General features: G+C 40.9%; 1 protein-coding gene across 3 annotated transcripts in view; it reads left to right on the top strand.

Annotated features, from left to right (window-relative positions):
- Positions 1-15251, top strand: part of TBC1D5 (TBC1 domain family member 5) — a 475698-nt gene that overhangs the window by 283935 nt on the left and 176512 nt on the right. For all 3 annotated transcript variants that reach the window (XM_019535723.1, XM_019535731.1, XM_019535738.1), the window contains 3 exons: positions 1276-1326; positions 1424-1493; positions 10190-10362. In XM_019535723.1, coding sequence (XP_019391268.1) covers positions 1276-1326; positions 1424-1493; positions 10190-10362 — 294 coding nt within the window. The remainder of the gene's footprint in view (positions 1-1275; positions 1327-1423; positions 1494-10189; positions 10363-15251) is intronic.

Raw genomic sequence — 15251 nt, 5'->3', positions numbered from 1 at the left:
CAGATATGTTATTTTTCATCATGCCTCTATAAGAGATCAAAAATCAAAGGAAACTTCTGAAGCAGTTTTAAAGAGTAGCAGTAATTTTCAAATACTAGTTGCTGAAAAAAGAAAGATGGGCCCCCTAGAGGAAAATATTAAACCAGAGGTTTCACTGAGCAGTGCAAGTCAGAAGTGGTCTGATCTTTGTCACTGAAGGAAGTAGGCAGATTACAGAGCCCAGTCCTGACACAGATGAGTTGTTTATCAGTATGTTCTTGTATTTTTTTAAAAATGAGTACATTGCAGTGATTGATAACTTTTCTATTTCTTAAAAAATTGTACATGAATACCGCTTGACTTTAAAGTGATATTAAGTTCAGATGTAGATTTTCCATATCATGCAAATAGCATTTGTATAAATATTATATCACATATGATTGTCCCACAGCTAAATTCAGATGCTCTTGATTCTCTCACCCTCGTGATAAAGATTTTACTTGTTTTTTAAACAAGTTGCCTGTTGAAATCATTTATGGCCATGCAGCCATATTTTGCAGTTGTCTTACTGCAATTGCTCTTGGAACCCAGTAGCATTAAAACCCAATTTAATTACCCCTGGAATAAAGTAGCTTCCATTGGGCAGTGTTAGCATAGGACTGCATTATACTTGTATGTGTTTATTTTTTTATTTAACATCTATCTTTAGAAATCTTGTAAGTTATATGCAAGAAGTTCTTCAGTAGCTAGTAATGTGCAAGATACCTAAAATAACTATGTAATATACAGAGCATTCCATTCCATTCCATCCCACTGAAAAAAATGGAGCAAAAAAGCAAATTAGATGGATAAGAGGTGCTGTCACTGATTAATTGCTGTTAAAATACAATAAAAATAGAAGCTATTAAAGCAAAATAAATTAATGTTTTGATATTGCATATTTGACCAGTAACCATATTTTTTTGTTTTGGACAAACAGTGATAGATTGTGCAGTAATCAATTATTCTAGATCAAGCATATTCAAATAATACATTGTGACATTCAGTAATTTGTTATTTGGAATAATTAGATGGTTACTTCATTGTAGTGCAGACAAGGCAGCTAATTTGTTTTTGATCTTTTTAGAAAGGAAAGACTTCATTTGTTCAATGGAGTTGCTCTTTTTAATTAAAAATGGCTAGTTTTCTCATTTGCACTTTATATGAAAGTTGGCTTATAAATATATAATAGTACATGCAGAACACTGACCAAAAATAAACATTCAGATTTTGATTGTTCACTGTTGGCTTTTTCAGTGAGGAAATGAAAGTTCTTTTGAACCCTGAATATCTGGAACATGATGCCTAGTAAGTTTAACAACTTTCTGTTGTCTTTACATTTCCTTTACTTCTGTTTGCAATACATTACTTAACATTTAAATTTCCGGATTCTTTTTCCCCTTAGCGCGATGTTCACACATCTTATGGAAACTGCAGAACACTGGTTTTCAACTTTTGAGCATGACAGTCAGAAGGTAAATACTGTTGTAACAATACATTTATAGTACTGCAAACAAATGTGATTTTAACACGGTAAATTGAAATAAGTTTAGATTAACACTGTGTGTCTTAGCCAAGTTAAAAATAAGCTCTTGGAAATTTCCTGTGCATCTGGGTTGCCCTACTTGTGGGAAGTTGTTGGCTGAGTGCTTAGCTTTGTTGAGTGATAACTTTGAAATTGCAGTTCACATTGTTTGACATGCAGTGTTGAGTATCATTATACAGACCAAGCATTTGAGTTTGTTCTGGGGAGATGCTTCTGTTTTGCATGCATTTTTTTGACCCAAGTAAGCTGTGAGTAGGTCCACTGCCTACCCAATTAGTAACTAAGGCTCCCTGAACTTAAATGTGTGTGAATGCCTAGTTAAATGGGTGTACTGGAGTTTTTAAAGTATTTAAGCGCTTTATTTGCCTTTAATCATTTACAGTATACAGGGTTGCTGTGATTATTAGACTTCTGGTCATTTGCCACTGTATTATAAAATGGGATCTGCCAAAATTTCCATTCTTAGCTACACCAGTGAAAGGTAGTGGGTTTTTTTGTGTTGTTTTGTTATTTCAGTGCAGTTGGATCGGTGTGAATATCTCTTCCCCAGCCTGCCCCTACCCCCAACCTCTTGACCATCCACAGTGCAAATCAGCCATCTCAAGGTATTTCTTGTAAAGACCTACTTGGTCTGTTTGTTTTTCTCCTTTTATGAAGTTGCTCCTTTTCATTTCAGCAAGTACTAGATGCCAATGGCATACCATTGTTCAGAGCTGACAACATAAGTCCTCATGGCTTTGTCTAAATACTTTCCAGAAAAGTGTCTCTAAAACTGAAATTCTGTTCTCAAACAATGTGGTTTCGCTCAGGTACAACTGTAACTTCCTCATTTTCCTCATCAACATTGATTTCTTACTTGCTTCCACTTTGTTTAACGTCAGTGTTATTAACACTGCATTTCCCTGCTCCCACCCCCTTCCTCATACTGTAATTTGTCCCTGGTCAGAAAAGTCTGTCTCGTCCTCTAGGACTATACCTATGTGTCATTACTAAAATCCTGATCTCTGTTCCCATCTCTTTTTTGTCTTCAGCTATTGTATTCCTTTCTTTTACCCTCACCTATTCCTTGGTTCTTCAGGCTCAACATGCATCAGGGATTTCTGTATATTTAATTGCCCTCGCAATTAAACTCTCTTACCTCATTCCTCAGTTCCATTTGTTTTCTGATTCAGAAATCATCATTAGCAATCCCTCATAGTCAAGGATGATTGTCTTGCATGATTGCCTTATCTGTGGGTCTGAATATGGCTGGCAAGAACAATCCGGGATTGATGGGTTCTATTGCAACTCGGGCACATGCTTCTATGCGAGGTGGGTGGCTCTGGATTCTTGGTTCAGTCCGTGACATGCTATTTTTGCCACTCCTGCTTTTTCATCTCCTTTTGTCATCATGAGATTTAAAAGTACAGAGATCCTTGCAGTCGGCTCTTCCTCCATTTGGGGAAGTCCTGGTTGATAGTTTCCCACGAGTTGATGTTGCATCTTTTTTTCATACTGGCCTTGAGGACATTCTTGAAGCGCTTTCTCTACCCTCCTCTTGAGTATATGCCTTAACTGAGCTGGGAGAATAAAATTTGCTTTGCTAGTCTGGAGTCAGACATCCAGATTACTTGGCACACCCAGCAAAGTTGATATCAGATGATCATTGCCTCTACTCGTAGTGTTCATCTTGAGAAAAGATGTTAACATTTGTGTGTGCATCTTCCCACTTGATTCAAAAGATCTCCTGCAAGCAGTGTTTATGGTACTTTTCTAGCGACTTGAGGTGTCCCCTGTATGTCGTCCACATCTCAACTCTGTACATTAAGGTAGGGATCATGACTGCTTGATAAACCATGAGCTTGGTTTCAAATCTGACAACACAGTCTTTGAACATCTCGTTCCTCAGGCATCTGAAAGCTGCACTTGCATATCTGAGTCGATGTTGGATTTCTTCATCGATGTCGGCCTTCTGCAAGAGCTGGCTTCCAAGGGACAGGAAATACCCACATTCTCCAGAGTCTCACCATAAATCTTAATTACTGGAGCTGGACTGTTCATTAAGTGCTTGTTGATGGAAGACCTTAGTCTTCTGAATTTTAAGCATTAGTCCCATTTTCTTGTATGCCTCGATAAAAACGTGATGATTACCTGAAGATCTGCTTCCACGTGAGTGCAACACACTACAGTATGATCATCATGCTGGAGTTCGATGATTGATTGAGGTTGGGGCAATCTTAGTTTTGGCTTAGTCAGCTGAGATTACACCACTTTACCTTCCATTTGGTAGTTTAGCTCCACTCAGAATGAAGCTTGTCAGTGGTCAGATGCAGCATCGTGATGAGGAATATTGAGAAGAGTATTGGAGCAATGATGTAGCCTTGCTTAACCTCCAGTCTTGATCTCAAAGGAACCTGTGATAGGTCTGTTACTGAGATCCACTGTTCACATACAGTCATGATGAAGGGAAGAACAGTGGTGACTTTCAGTGGGTAGCCGTACCTCAGCACAGGATTCAGAAATTTCAGAACCTCGATTGATCCTTTCCAGTCCAAAGTGCTGGATCTTTCTTTACACTGTGTAGCGTTCTTTGCTCTTGGAACACTGACTTAGTCCCCATTGTGACTTCACTTCCTTTATCCTTCTGTCACAGCCACTCTCCCTCTCTGCTCAAATCTAAGAACTACCAATCCTGCACTTAGATTTCAATCTTTATTCATTTCACTGTGCAGTATTGTCTATTTAAACAATATTTTGGAATACAGTTTGCATGAGGGAGAAAATGTAGTCATGCTATTTAATCATATTATCCCAAATTCCTTAATGTACCGTGATCTATAAGGCCTGTACTCTAGTGTTGGTTCACTTGTTGTATTTCAGTCTTTAGCACATGAAAAGTCCGTACTGTTAGTTGCCAGATGGTTCAAGATATGCACCTAAATCTATGTTCAGGTACCTAAATAAAAGGGATGGTGCTTTAGAACAGTGAGAGCTAACCTTCCTGATAGGTATGCCACAAGTTAAGCCCGCCCTTTCCCAGAGTGCTATTGGAATACCCTTTGCTTGTGTGACTTGCTGCTCTGCTTTCTGCTCCCTGTCCAGTGCTTCCTATCTGATCTGCGCCTCTGCTTTCTTTTCCCTGCCCTCTCTGTCTGCTACTGTCTACCTACATCCTTCCTGATCTGCTGCATGTCACAGAAAGAAGCTGCAGGTTGGCCACCTCTGCTTTAGAAACAGCCCCATAAAAGCATTTATTGTATTTAAATGACTAAATTTTTTTTTAGGTTTAGGTTGATCAGTCAACTTAAATATGGATTTTTATGTAATTGTCAAGAAATTGTGACAAAACATGCGAGTTATATTTTACTAACCCAAGACACAGTCATTTTTATATTATGTCTAGTGCTGTGAGAAAAGAGGTTACAGGAGTTTGTGACTAGCCCTTGAGAACTCGCCTTATTCCAGTGTATTTAATTACTTCAAAGCAGTAAACTAAGGTTGAATTTTACATTCTGAATAACTAAGTCAGTCTAGAGATTTACTATGCTTGAGTAGAAGGTAAAGGTTTACATTGTCTTTTCCATGTCTCTGGTGTAAATAATTAACGATGCATAGCATATGGATTAATATGTCAGTGTTTGTTTTCTGTTCCTTTCAAAACATGTATAATCTTTAATAATCCTTTCTTCTGCTTCTGCCTTTTACAATAATGACTTTGAGGGTCGTCTTTGTAGTAAAGTTTGAAACTTCACAAATGAGGCAGGAGAAACATGTGCTATGAGATGCATGTTAAATGTTATAGCATCTAACAGTTAGTTCCATTACTCCCAACTGCTGTTAGTGGATCATCTTCACCTATTGCATTCCTTGGTGAGAAATCTAGCTATATTTCCTTCATTTCTGCCTTGTCCTACATTGTCCACTTTATTGCAGTATACTTTTTTCTTAAACACAGACATATATTAATTACATCAAGTTGTACTTATTCACTAATATTTCCTATACAGGCTTGTGTCGTTTCATGGTATATATGTGTGGCAAGGGTTGGAGACCTTCTTCCTTGTGATGGATCTAAAATTGTTGCAGCTCTTAAATGTTTATGCATGTTTGTCTAGGTGAATTCAATATAAAACAATGCAGAATATTTCTGAATTCCCATTTCTGGTGCACCCATTCCCTGTTGGATGTTTGTATTTGTGATTCATGATGGCTGAAACCTTGAACTTGTGAAATGCTTTTCAAAACCTAGAAGTTAGTAGAACTAATTAAATGTGTTTATTGCATTTTGCTAATTATTGAAAGACCAGGAATGGAGTTGAACACAACATTGCAGTTAACTTAAATTGTCTGTCTTTATCAGCCTCAGTTCTTTAAATCTGAGACATATTAGTTAGCTTATGGTGAAACATTTTTACTTTTTAGGTCACCAAATGTAGTGTTTTAACTTTTTTCTTTTGTTTGAGATGTTTCTTCCCACCTCTTTAACATGATTTACTCATTGTCACAAACATTTTGGAACAAATTGGGGTTGACTAGGAATTTGTATGTATGTTGATCCAAAGATGGCAACTGCAGCATCAAGTGAGGAGAATTGACATATCAGGTAAAAAAAACAAAACAAAACAAAACAAAAATAGTTGGGCTGTGGAAGCTATAAGAAGCATATTATCCTAGAGTGGATTCCTAGTGTAAACTGCATATGTCTGACACGCTGCTTCATGAAGCTCATAAAGGGGAGATGAAAGGACTTAACATGTATAGAAGTCACAGTTATAGAAGTCATAGAGAAGTAGGGCTGGAAGGGACCTTCAGAAATCATCTAGTCTAACACCCCTCCCCCCTCCCCCAATCTGAGGCAGGATCATCCCTACCCAAACCATCTTATACAACCATAATCTAAACTGCATAAGACTGCCCTCAACCCTGACACAACATAGACCTAATCCTAACCTGGCAGAGCTAAAATAAGGGAAACATGGCAGCCAATGTCCTGCTTCTGTAAAATGTCAATATATGTTCAAGAGGTCCAAGGCAGAGGGCCACGCCCCCCACTACAGAGGAAGGCAAAACCCCCCACAGTTCATACCAATGTGACCCTGGGGTAAGATTGCTTCCTGACCCCAAATATGGCAATCAGTCTGACCCTGAGCAGAGTGGGAAGACCCTCTAGCTAGGAACATCCAGCTTTGCTTCTAGACCTATTTTATTTAAATTTAGGCAAAGCATTTGATGGTTATGTCTCATGGGGAATTACTGGCTAAGGTCAGAATTAATATTCTAATTGTAAAATGAATAAAGAACTGCCTAAAAGGATGACAATGACTGGTTATATTGAAAGCAAAATGATCTGATTGGGGGAAGGGTAATAGTGGCTCATTTCTAGCAGTGGAAACTTCTGAGAAATTTTCACCACTAAAAATATTTGAGAGAGCACTGCCAGCATTCAGCTGCAGCTGCCCTTTGTCTTGGGGTGATCCCAGTCTGGGGAAGCCATGGAAAGCAGCAGAGCCAATCCATGCCTACTCCCAGACTGAGGACCTCTAGCTGGGGAGCAGCAGGTGGCTGCTTCTCTCCTTCCCTCTCCTCCCAGTCTACAGGAAAGGCAGGAGCTGCAGAGCAATGCCCCCAGTGCCTTCTCCAGATAGGGGTGGCGCCAGGCCAAGGAAGCCGTAAGGAGCCTTTTCACACTGCCCCATTTCTCCTGGGACTGAGAGTAGACAAATGGCAGCTGCTCTGTCACATCTTCCCCATAATGTGGTGTCCCAAGTCTCAGGAAGGCAGGGCTCCAAGGAGAAGTCATGCAACAGGGAAGTGTACCAGCATTCTTTCCTTCAGGAGCGACTTTCCCATAGGAGGGATATTCTTGGGTGAAAGAATGTGTGCCATTAGATTGGAGTTCATGGATATATTTGCTCATTGTAGAATGACTATGAGCAGTCAATGGAATAGAAAGAAAAGTTAGAATGAGTTAAAAAGGATAGGGACAAGGAAGTTTTAGTACTACTGTACATTACATTTGTAGGACACTATTTGGAATAACATATATGGTTTGTGTCCAAAAAAGATTAATTTAAACTGGAACAGTTTAGGAGAAGAAACTGTTAAGCTGTTTGGGAGAACAGAGTACATTAAGAAAAGGATTTAAAAGAGCTGGGCTCATTTAGCTTAGCAAAATGAATACTTGGAGGGGATAGCATTACTATTTATAATGTGCTCTGGGAGAAATATCAGGAGAGGAGAAGAGGTATTTAAGTTTAAAGGATAATATTGGCGCAAGTTTAAATTGATACACACTGGACATGAGAAAATTTGTCTGGCTGCTAACCATTAGAAAAGTGAGGCTTTGGAAAGCTCTTCCAAATTAAATCAGCAAATGCAAGAATTTGAATTTCTGTCAAAATGCAAATAAGTGAGCAGAATTTTTTTTTTTTTTGCCTTCCTTTGAACACTGGGCATTGGCTCAGGTGTTTTGATGCTCCGTTCTGGACTGAGAATTTTCCTGGGTCCCTCAAGTAGGTCTTGCCTAGAGTCAAACTGATCACCAGATTTGGGGGTCAGGAAAAAACATTCTCCCATGTCAGGTTGCCAAAGACCTTTGCGGGGGGGGGTTGTTTTGTTTTTCGCCTTCCTTTTTTAGAGTGGGATGTGCTCCTTCTCCTAGTATAATCTGAGCATATTTCTTCTATTGCAGAGACCAAAGCTTGGGTGGCATCATTGTTTCTCGTGTTGGACATTGTTGGCACCTTTTTGTTAGTTAGTACTTTATTTGAATACTTTGTGGCTGTGGTGTGCAAGAAGAGCCATACTGAATTTTCTTGTGGACTCTTTTAGAATAGTTTCATGTAAATCTCTTTGGAATAGTTTCATGTACATTAATGGGACTTGGTGATCTAGATTTCATAAACATTTGGGCTGGAAGATCATCGAGTCCAGCCCCCCACTCAAAGGGCAGGAAGTCAGCTGGGGTCATAGGATCCCAGCAAGATAAGCATCCAATTTGCTCTTGAAGGTGTTCAGTGTAGGTGCTTGAACCACCTCTGCTGGCAGACTGTTCCAGACCTTGGGGGCTCGGACAGTGAAGAAATTCTTTCTTATGTCCAGCCTGAAACAGTCTTGCAGGAGTTTGTGACCGTTCGACCTCGTCATCCCTTGGGGCGCTCTGGTGAACAAACGTTCCCCCAGATCCTGGTGGTCACCCCTGATAAACTTATCAGTGGTCATCAGATCACCCCTGAGCCTGCGCTTTTCCAGGCTGAAGAGTCCCATGGCTCTCAGCCTGTCATCGTAAGATCTGTTTTCCTGACCTCTGATCATGCGTGTGGCTCTTCTGTGGACTCTCTCAAGCTTCTCCACTTCCTTTTTGAATTGAGCCCAAAACTGGACATAGTACTCCAGCTGCGGCCTCACCAAGGCCGAGTACAAGGGGAGAATGACATCCCAGGATTTGCTCGAGAAGCATCTATGGACGCAAGCCAGTGTTTTGGTTGCTTTACTAGCCCCAGCATCACATTGCAGGCTCATGTTCATCTTGTGGTCAATGATGACCCCCAAGTCTCTTTCTTCTTTAGTGCTATCCAATGTAGCACTGCCGAGCCTATAAGGATACTGCAGGTTTTTCTTCCCAAGGTGGAGAATCTTGCATTTTTCAGTGTTAAACACCATCGGGTTCTTTTCTGCCATTCGCTGAGCCTGTCCAGGGCAGCCTGGATCACTCACCTGTCTTCTGGTGTGGATGCTTTGCCCCAAGGTCGTCCCTTTCAATTCCAGATGCCCGATGTATTATTCTAGGCAGTCCCTTTCAATTCCAGATTCCCAGCGTATTGTTATTTTTCCAGATGGATCGCATGAGAGAGCATGCCAAGGATAATTTACACATTCTAACTGTTTCCTAGGCTGCTGCTTGGAACATGTCAAATCTGTGCGTCTGCATGGCTAGTATGTTGCTACCTGATCAGGAGTAAATTCTGTCATGTTCTTGAAATTAAAATTCAGACCACGTATCTATTAATGTGACAAATTTCTTGGTATCTGCCAGCACTCTGGTTAACTTCCTTGATATTCATGTTCTGTGATTAGATGTGTACCACCTACAATCCAATGTCTTGAAAAATGGCGAGGCTAATTCATGCTGTTTGATGTATTTACTTAAATTTGGTGATGAAATAATCAACAATATGTCACTGTTACATTATGTCAAGATCCAAAGAAATTGCAAATAAAGAATGACTCCATATTTTGGCACTTCTTAAGATCTTCAGAAAATTATTTTAAGTGGAGTTTTATTCAGTAATATTCAGAATTGTATTATAGTTTACTTTTGATGCACTTAGAGACAATTTGTAAAGGTGCCTTAACCTGATATCAGTGTGAGTATATTTTGACCAAAAGAAGAACAAGTCAACTTGAAGTACAAGGGGGATTTTTTACTACAGGCTTCGCCATAATAAAGTTTGAAGTGCTTGGCCCTGTTGTAACTGTAACTATGGGCTTGGATAAAGTGGTTATTTTCTTTTCCTTTATTTTATTTTAGTTGTTTACTGACAGGTCAGTTACACAAGGAAGTCGTCCCTTGTTTACTGTCCTACTGACTTTTCATGAAAGATTTTTTAATCATTCATTTCTTGTTTTTATTTATCCTATCTTTAGGAGAAAGATGCAATGATGACGCCTATGCCATTTGCCAGGCCACAGGATTTAGGCCCATCTATTGCTATTGTAACTAAAGTAAACCAGATCCAAGATCATCTGCTGAAGAAGCATGATATTGAGCTGTATATGCATCTGAACAGGCTAGAAATTGCTCCACAGATTTACGGGCTGTAAGTGTTTACAATGCGGTGTTTACTTTAATTGCTTGCAATTTGTTTTCTTTAAAACGGGGACTATTTGCCTTACTCATTTTAAAACATTATGGATGTCAGGAATAAAGAAATGTAGGTAGGGAAAAATTGCCCCCTATGTTTGTGTGTATGCATATTCTGTTAACAGTATTTCACAGATGAAACTGCTGTCCTGCACTCCTGGAAGTGATCACCTCAGTGTGGTGAGAGGATCTAAAATATTCAAAGAGCTATATAGGAAGTTTTATATAATGCATTGATTCAGAATCATGCCTTCATATCTACTATATATTTTGCTCAATGAATAAGAATTAGCTGCAAAAATAAATAGGAACTATTAGCTTTCAGTGTTTTTTTTTTTTTCCCTGTCACTCGCTCCTTTCAGACTACTATATCTACTCGCATACTACACGCACCCCCAAAATGAGCTCTTCAAAATTAGTATATCTTGAGTAGAGAACTTGATCTTTCTTTTCTGGAATAGAGACAGGGTAAAATAGGGCAAGCAGACACTGTGACTCATGGCTCCCCAGATAGCTGCCACTTCTCCCTGGGGTCTCAAACAGCAGAAGTGGAGTCCAATGTTAACCCTCTCGCAACCACCGGTCAGGTAGTAGCTTTTGTCTGTATCCATATAGTTAAATGTTGTTGGAGAATTCCTCTGGGTTTGTCTTCCTGGTAGAAAAACTAGCCAGAGACTCCTGAACAGACATTTGGATGCTGAGCCCCTGAAGAGCAGAGAGCTCATGGTGCTGATGATGCACAGCTGGGGACTTGTGTGCATACATCTCAGTATGTTATTCAGGTTTCCTCAGCCTGCCTGGAAGCAAATGGCAGCCTTGCATAGGGCAACCCTGATTGGCTGGCTCGGACTGCTCAGGTTAGCCTGCTGCAGCCCAACGTAGGAATTGGAAAAAGGGGATGTTTCTACTCCCTCCTACTGTAGAGCAGTAGAATCCAGCCTGAGCAACTCTGCCTCCCCGGTGGGGGAACAAAGGAGCCTGGAATACTGGAGGGCTATACTGCAGATTTTTTCAAGATTATTAAGACATTTCCTCCCACAGGAGAAACTCTCCTGGAAACGATTTATCCTTGGCTGTTCCTGGATTATTTTCCTTCTAGAACAGCTCTTTTTGCTATGGGAGAAAAATCTACTGCTACTGCTTTTCTAACATAATATATATTTGTATCTTAACAAAGTATTTAACTCTCAGAATTTTGCAAAGTTGATTTAACCCTCATCTGTTCTCATGAAACCATAACTGTTGTTGTTCTCATGGGGTAACTTGTTACCCCACCCGTATGAACAAAATGGAACCAGTGACAACAGTATAAATGTACCAAAAACTATTTATTAAATGTACAGATTGTTTGTTTGAAAGAGGATTTATGATGATTTGCACCCAAAATATTATTTAACTAGAACTATGAAAAAAATTTAAACTTCTTTTAGAGTTTCAAAACGTTGAACGAACAATTTGCTAAGCCTAAAGTTCACACTGTTTTCAAACTAACAGTTACTTCCAAAAAGATTTCCTAACTGTTTTAACTAAATATTGCATTCCTCACAAAGCAGCAGGTTTCCAGATTTCGCAATCTTCTGTCCTTGGACAAAAAACACAACATCCCCTCAAGCTTCCAGAAGGTTCTATTGGGGTGCGTTGTGGCAATTTGTAATTTAAGGCAGTCATACCAGACTTGACAGACTTAGACAGATTATGTGTATCCATCATTCTTCATTTTATTTGTCTGTCTGTCAACTGTTCTCCAAGTTCCTGCAAAAAAAAGCACTGTCTTCATGCCGCATACAGGAAAGTCACCGCCATCCTGCTGAGGGTGGTACATCCGGGCACTTTGTGCAATGGGGCCATGAGCCACCTGAACCCTGGCCACTCAGCAAAGAAGGGGGTGGTGCCTGCAGAGATGCATGAGCATCCCCGTGGTCCTCGTGCATTTTGCTCCCTTACTACGGCTGGTTTTGCCTTGGCAGTGCAGGAACGTAGCATACGTGGGATCATCTGCCAGCTCATAATGATCCCAAACCACGCTACCCCCTTGCTTCTGTAATGCAGGTGCGTGTGCATGTGCGAATGCTGCCTTTTCCCCCCTCTTCAGCAGGCATTGGCACAGCAACAGGAGGAGCAGACTCAGCTGAGCCACTTGCCTCCACAACTTCTACCTCAACCTCCTCTGAAGTGGCTTCTGGAAAAGGAGACCTGGCTCTAGGGGAAACTTGAGGGGTGTGGAGCACAAACTCAGATGATTCCCTCTCCTTCCCCAGAATTTCCCTTGCTATGGCACTCAGATCCAGATCCAACTCTTCCTTTCTCAGTGGAAGGCTTAGGCTGGAAATTAAAATCGGGGTAGAGGAGACTGTACTGATGGTGCTGCTTGTTGTTGTCATGGTGATGGTGCTTGGGGTTGTTGTTATTATGGCAGGTATTGTTGGAGGGGATGCAGACACTGCTCCCATCTGCTTGGTGCCACTAGCAGCAGAAGCGGCATGGCTGCATTTAAGTTTGGGGGAACGGGAGGGAGAACTTCGAGCTCTCCCTCTTCCGCCCTGGCCAGAAGTGGCCACCTGCCTTTCCAGCACGCTTCATGTTTGGTGTGCTGGAAAATGTGTGCATGTTTCTGTAATGTAATGTGTATATTTATGTAATACATAAATATATGTTCTGTAATATAAATTGTGGCTTTCCTGCACAGTCAGTGAACTATCAGGGAAAACACAGATTTTGTTTATGTGGAGAAACAAAGAAAGAAATACAGAGAATAACAAAAACAAAGAATTTTGGGGGAGGAATACATTGAAAGGAATGGATTAGGAAAGGGTATTAGGGTATTTCAGAAAGGATTGGATCCCACTTGCTAGGAACAGACTAGCGAATAGTAAGTAGGAGCCTTCCTGGTGCTCCAGATGCTGCTGGAGGACACAGCTCAGAAGGCTGACAAAGGCACAGCTGACAAAACTAATTTCAAACCTTGCTTTTATGCTTCTTCTCTGTTCATCCCCCAGAGCACTGGGATTGGAAGAGACCTCAGGGAAGAACTGTAGTCACTGGCCAGCTACACATGTCAATATCAGGGTAGTCCTTCTCCCCCCCCCCCTTCCTCCCTCCCTCTCCTTAGTTTGTATTTCCCTGCAAGTCTGGCTCCAAAACTTGAAACTCTTTGAAATTTTCAAAGTGTTTTGAGTGCCCTCATTTCTTTTTGAAGCCGTTTCAAAGCCTTGCATTTTTCTTTCAGTGTTTCGAGTTTGAAACCTGTTGAAACAACTTTGAAACAAAACATCCATCAAAATTTTGCACAGCTGTACTCCCTGAACCTTCTTTCTGCCTCTCTGTTTGTTTCTCTTATGATAACAGTCAGGATATCTTGTGAGAGAAACAGGTGGAACATTCGCGCCACTGTCTTTATTACTTTCTCTTGTTGGCCCAGCACTTTTTCATGGACTATGTCCTTGGTTGTTCTCCAGTGATGTAGCTGTGGACTTTTTTCCCCGCACTCTGCTGTTCCTTCCTTTAAAGGTGTCATCATCTGCAATGTTTTCTGGGGGTGGTGGCAGTGGTTCTGCTCCACATCCTGCTGTAGCTCGGTCTTCCATGGTGTCCTCAGCCTGGTCCTCTTCCCTTTCCTGCTGGAATTGTTGGCATCACTTCTGCTTGTGGCACCAACTCCTCCTCATCTCAACTGGATGAAGCTTTCATAGACGCATGGTCTTCTTGCTCTGAACAATCTCCCATGTCTGGAACAAAGTCAGGATCCTCACTGCCTTGGGATAAGATTTCATCAGTGGATATGTTGCTGTCATCCCCAGTTACGTGTGCAAGATAGGCTTCAGCACTGAATGTGCGCCTTCTTCTCATCCTGGACTGCAGAAAAGAATGATTACTGCTGAATGCGTATAAATAACAATCAAAGACCAGCCTGTCCACCTATGCTGTCACAGAACCAATTCTACCCTGCCCTATGACAGTACAGGTAGTACCCTCTCCTCCTGGGCACAGAAGCCAGAGACCAGCATTCACCCATTGCAGGCAAGCCAAATGTGAGTGGATACTGTTTGGAAATCACACATGCAGGGGCTTATTGAGGGCATGTAAAAGAGGTATGGGGGGGTGTCCCCTTACTGTTGAAGGGGACTCCATAGTGTATGCTGTATTGCAGTATGATATAATTGTACTTCTTCTCTGCTGCCCTTTTGCTCCTTGTCCTCACTTCCAACAAAGGCAGGGCAAACTATCTTGTATGTTATGAAAGGTGGAGTTTTGCCATTAGAAAAGTTTTGCAATGAAAAAAGAGAGCAGAGGTGGATTTGGGTGTGACAAAGGGTTTTGGGGGGTGGGGTTGGCAAAGGGCAGGGTGTTTTGATGACCTTGCAGCCTGCAAACAAAATGGCTAGCAAAAGGGATTACCACATTATCTGCAAAAGCAGAGTTGAGGATGGCCATCCATTAGTTACCATGGATACCTGAAGTGGACATGAATGACGTGAATGAGTCCTGACCTTTCAGGTGCATCCACCCAAAGTGGCCAAACAGGTCTTGACCTGTCATTTATACAGAAATTGATTGTGATAACAAATTACCCCAATGTGTTAATGTAGGCTTGGGGTAAGTTGTTACCCCATGTAGAAAAACATTCATGCCTGCGGTAACATGTTACCCTGGGCAGTTTTTCATCCACAGAGAGCAAACCATTCATGTAAGCTGGCTGTTCTATGGGGATATTGTGCACTGTGGGTGTCAGTAACAATGTCCTAAAAAGAAACATTTTTAGAATTAATTAACTTCAAGATACTGCACAAAATATGTATCTGGGGTAGGAAATTACTCCATGGGGAAAGTATGAAGGTTAAACTGAGT

Source organism: Crocodylus porosus, unplaced genomic scaffold (genome assembly GCF_001723895.1).
Source record: "Crocodylus porosus isolate Cpor-Errol unplaced genomic scaffold, CroPor_comp1, whole genome shotgun sequence".
In the NCBI taxonomy this organism is placed as follows: Eukaryota; Metazoa; Chordata; order Crocodylia; family Crocodylidae; genus Crocodylus; species Crocodylus porosus.
This window is presented reverse-complemented; position numbering and strand designations above follow the sequence as displayed.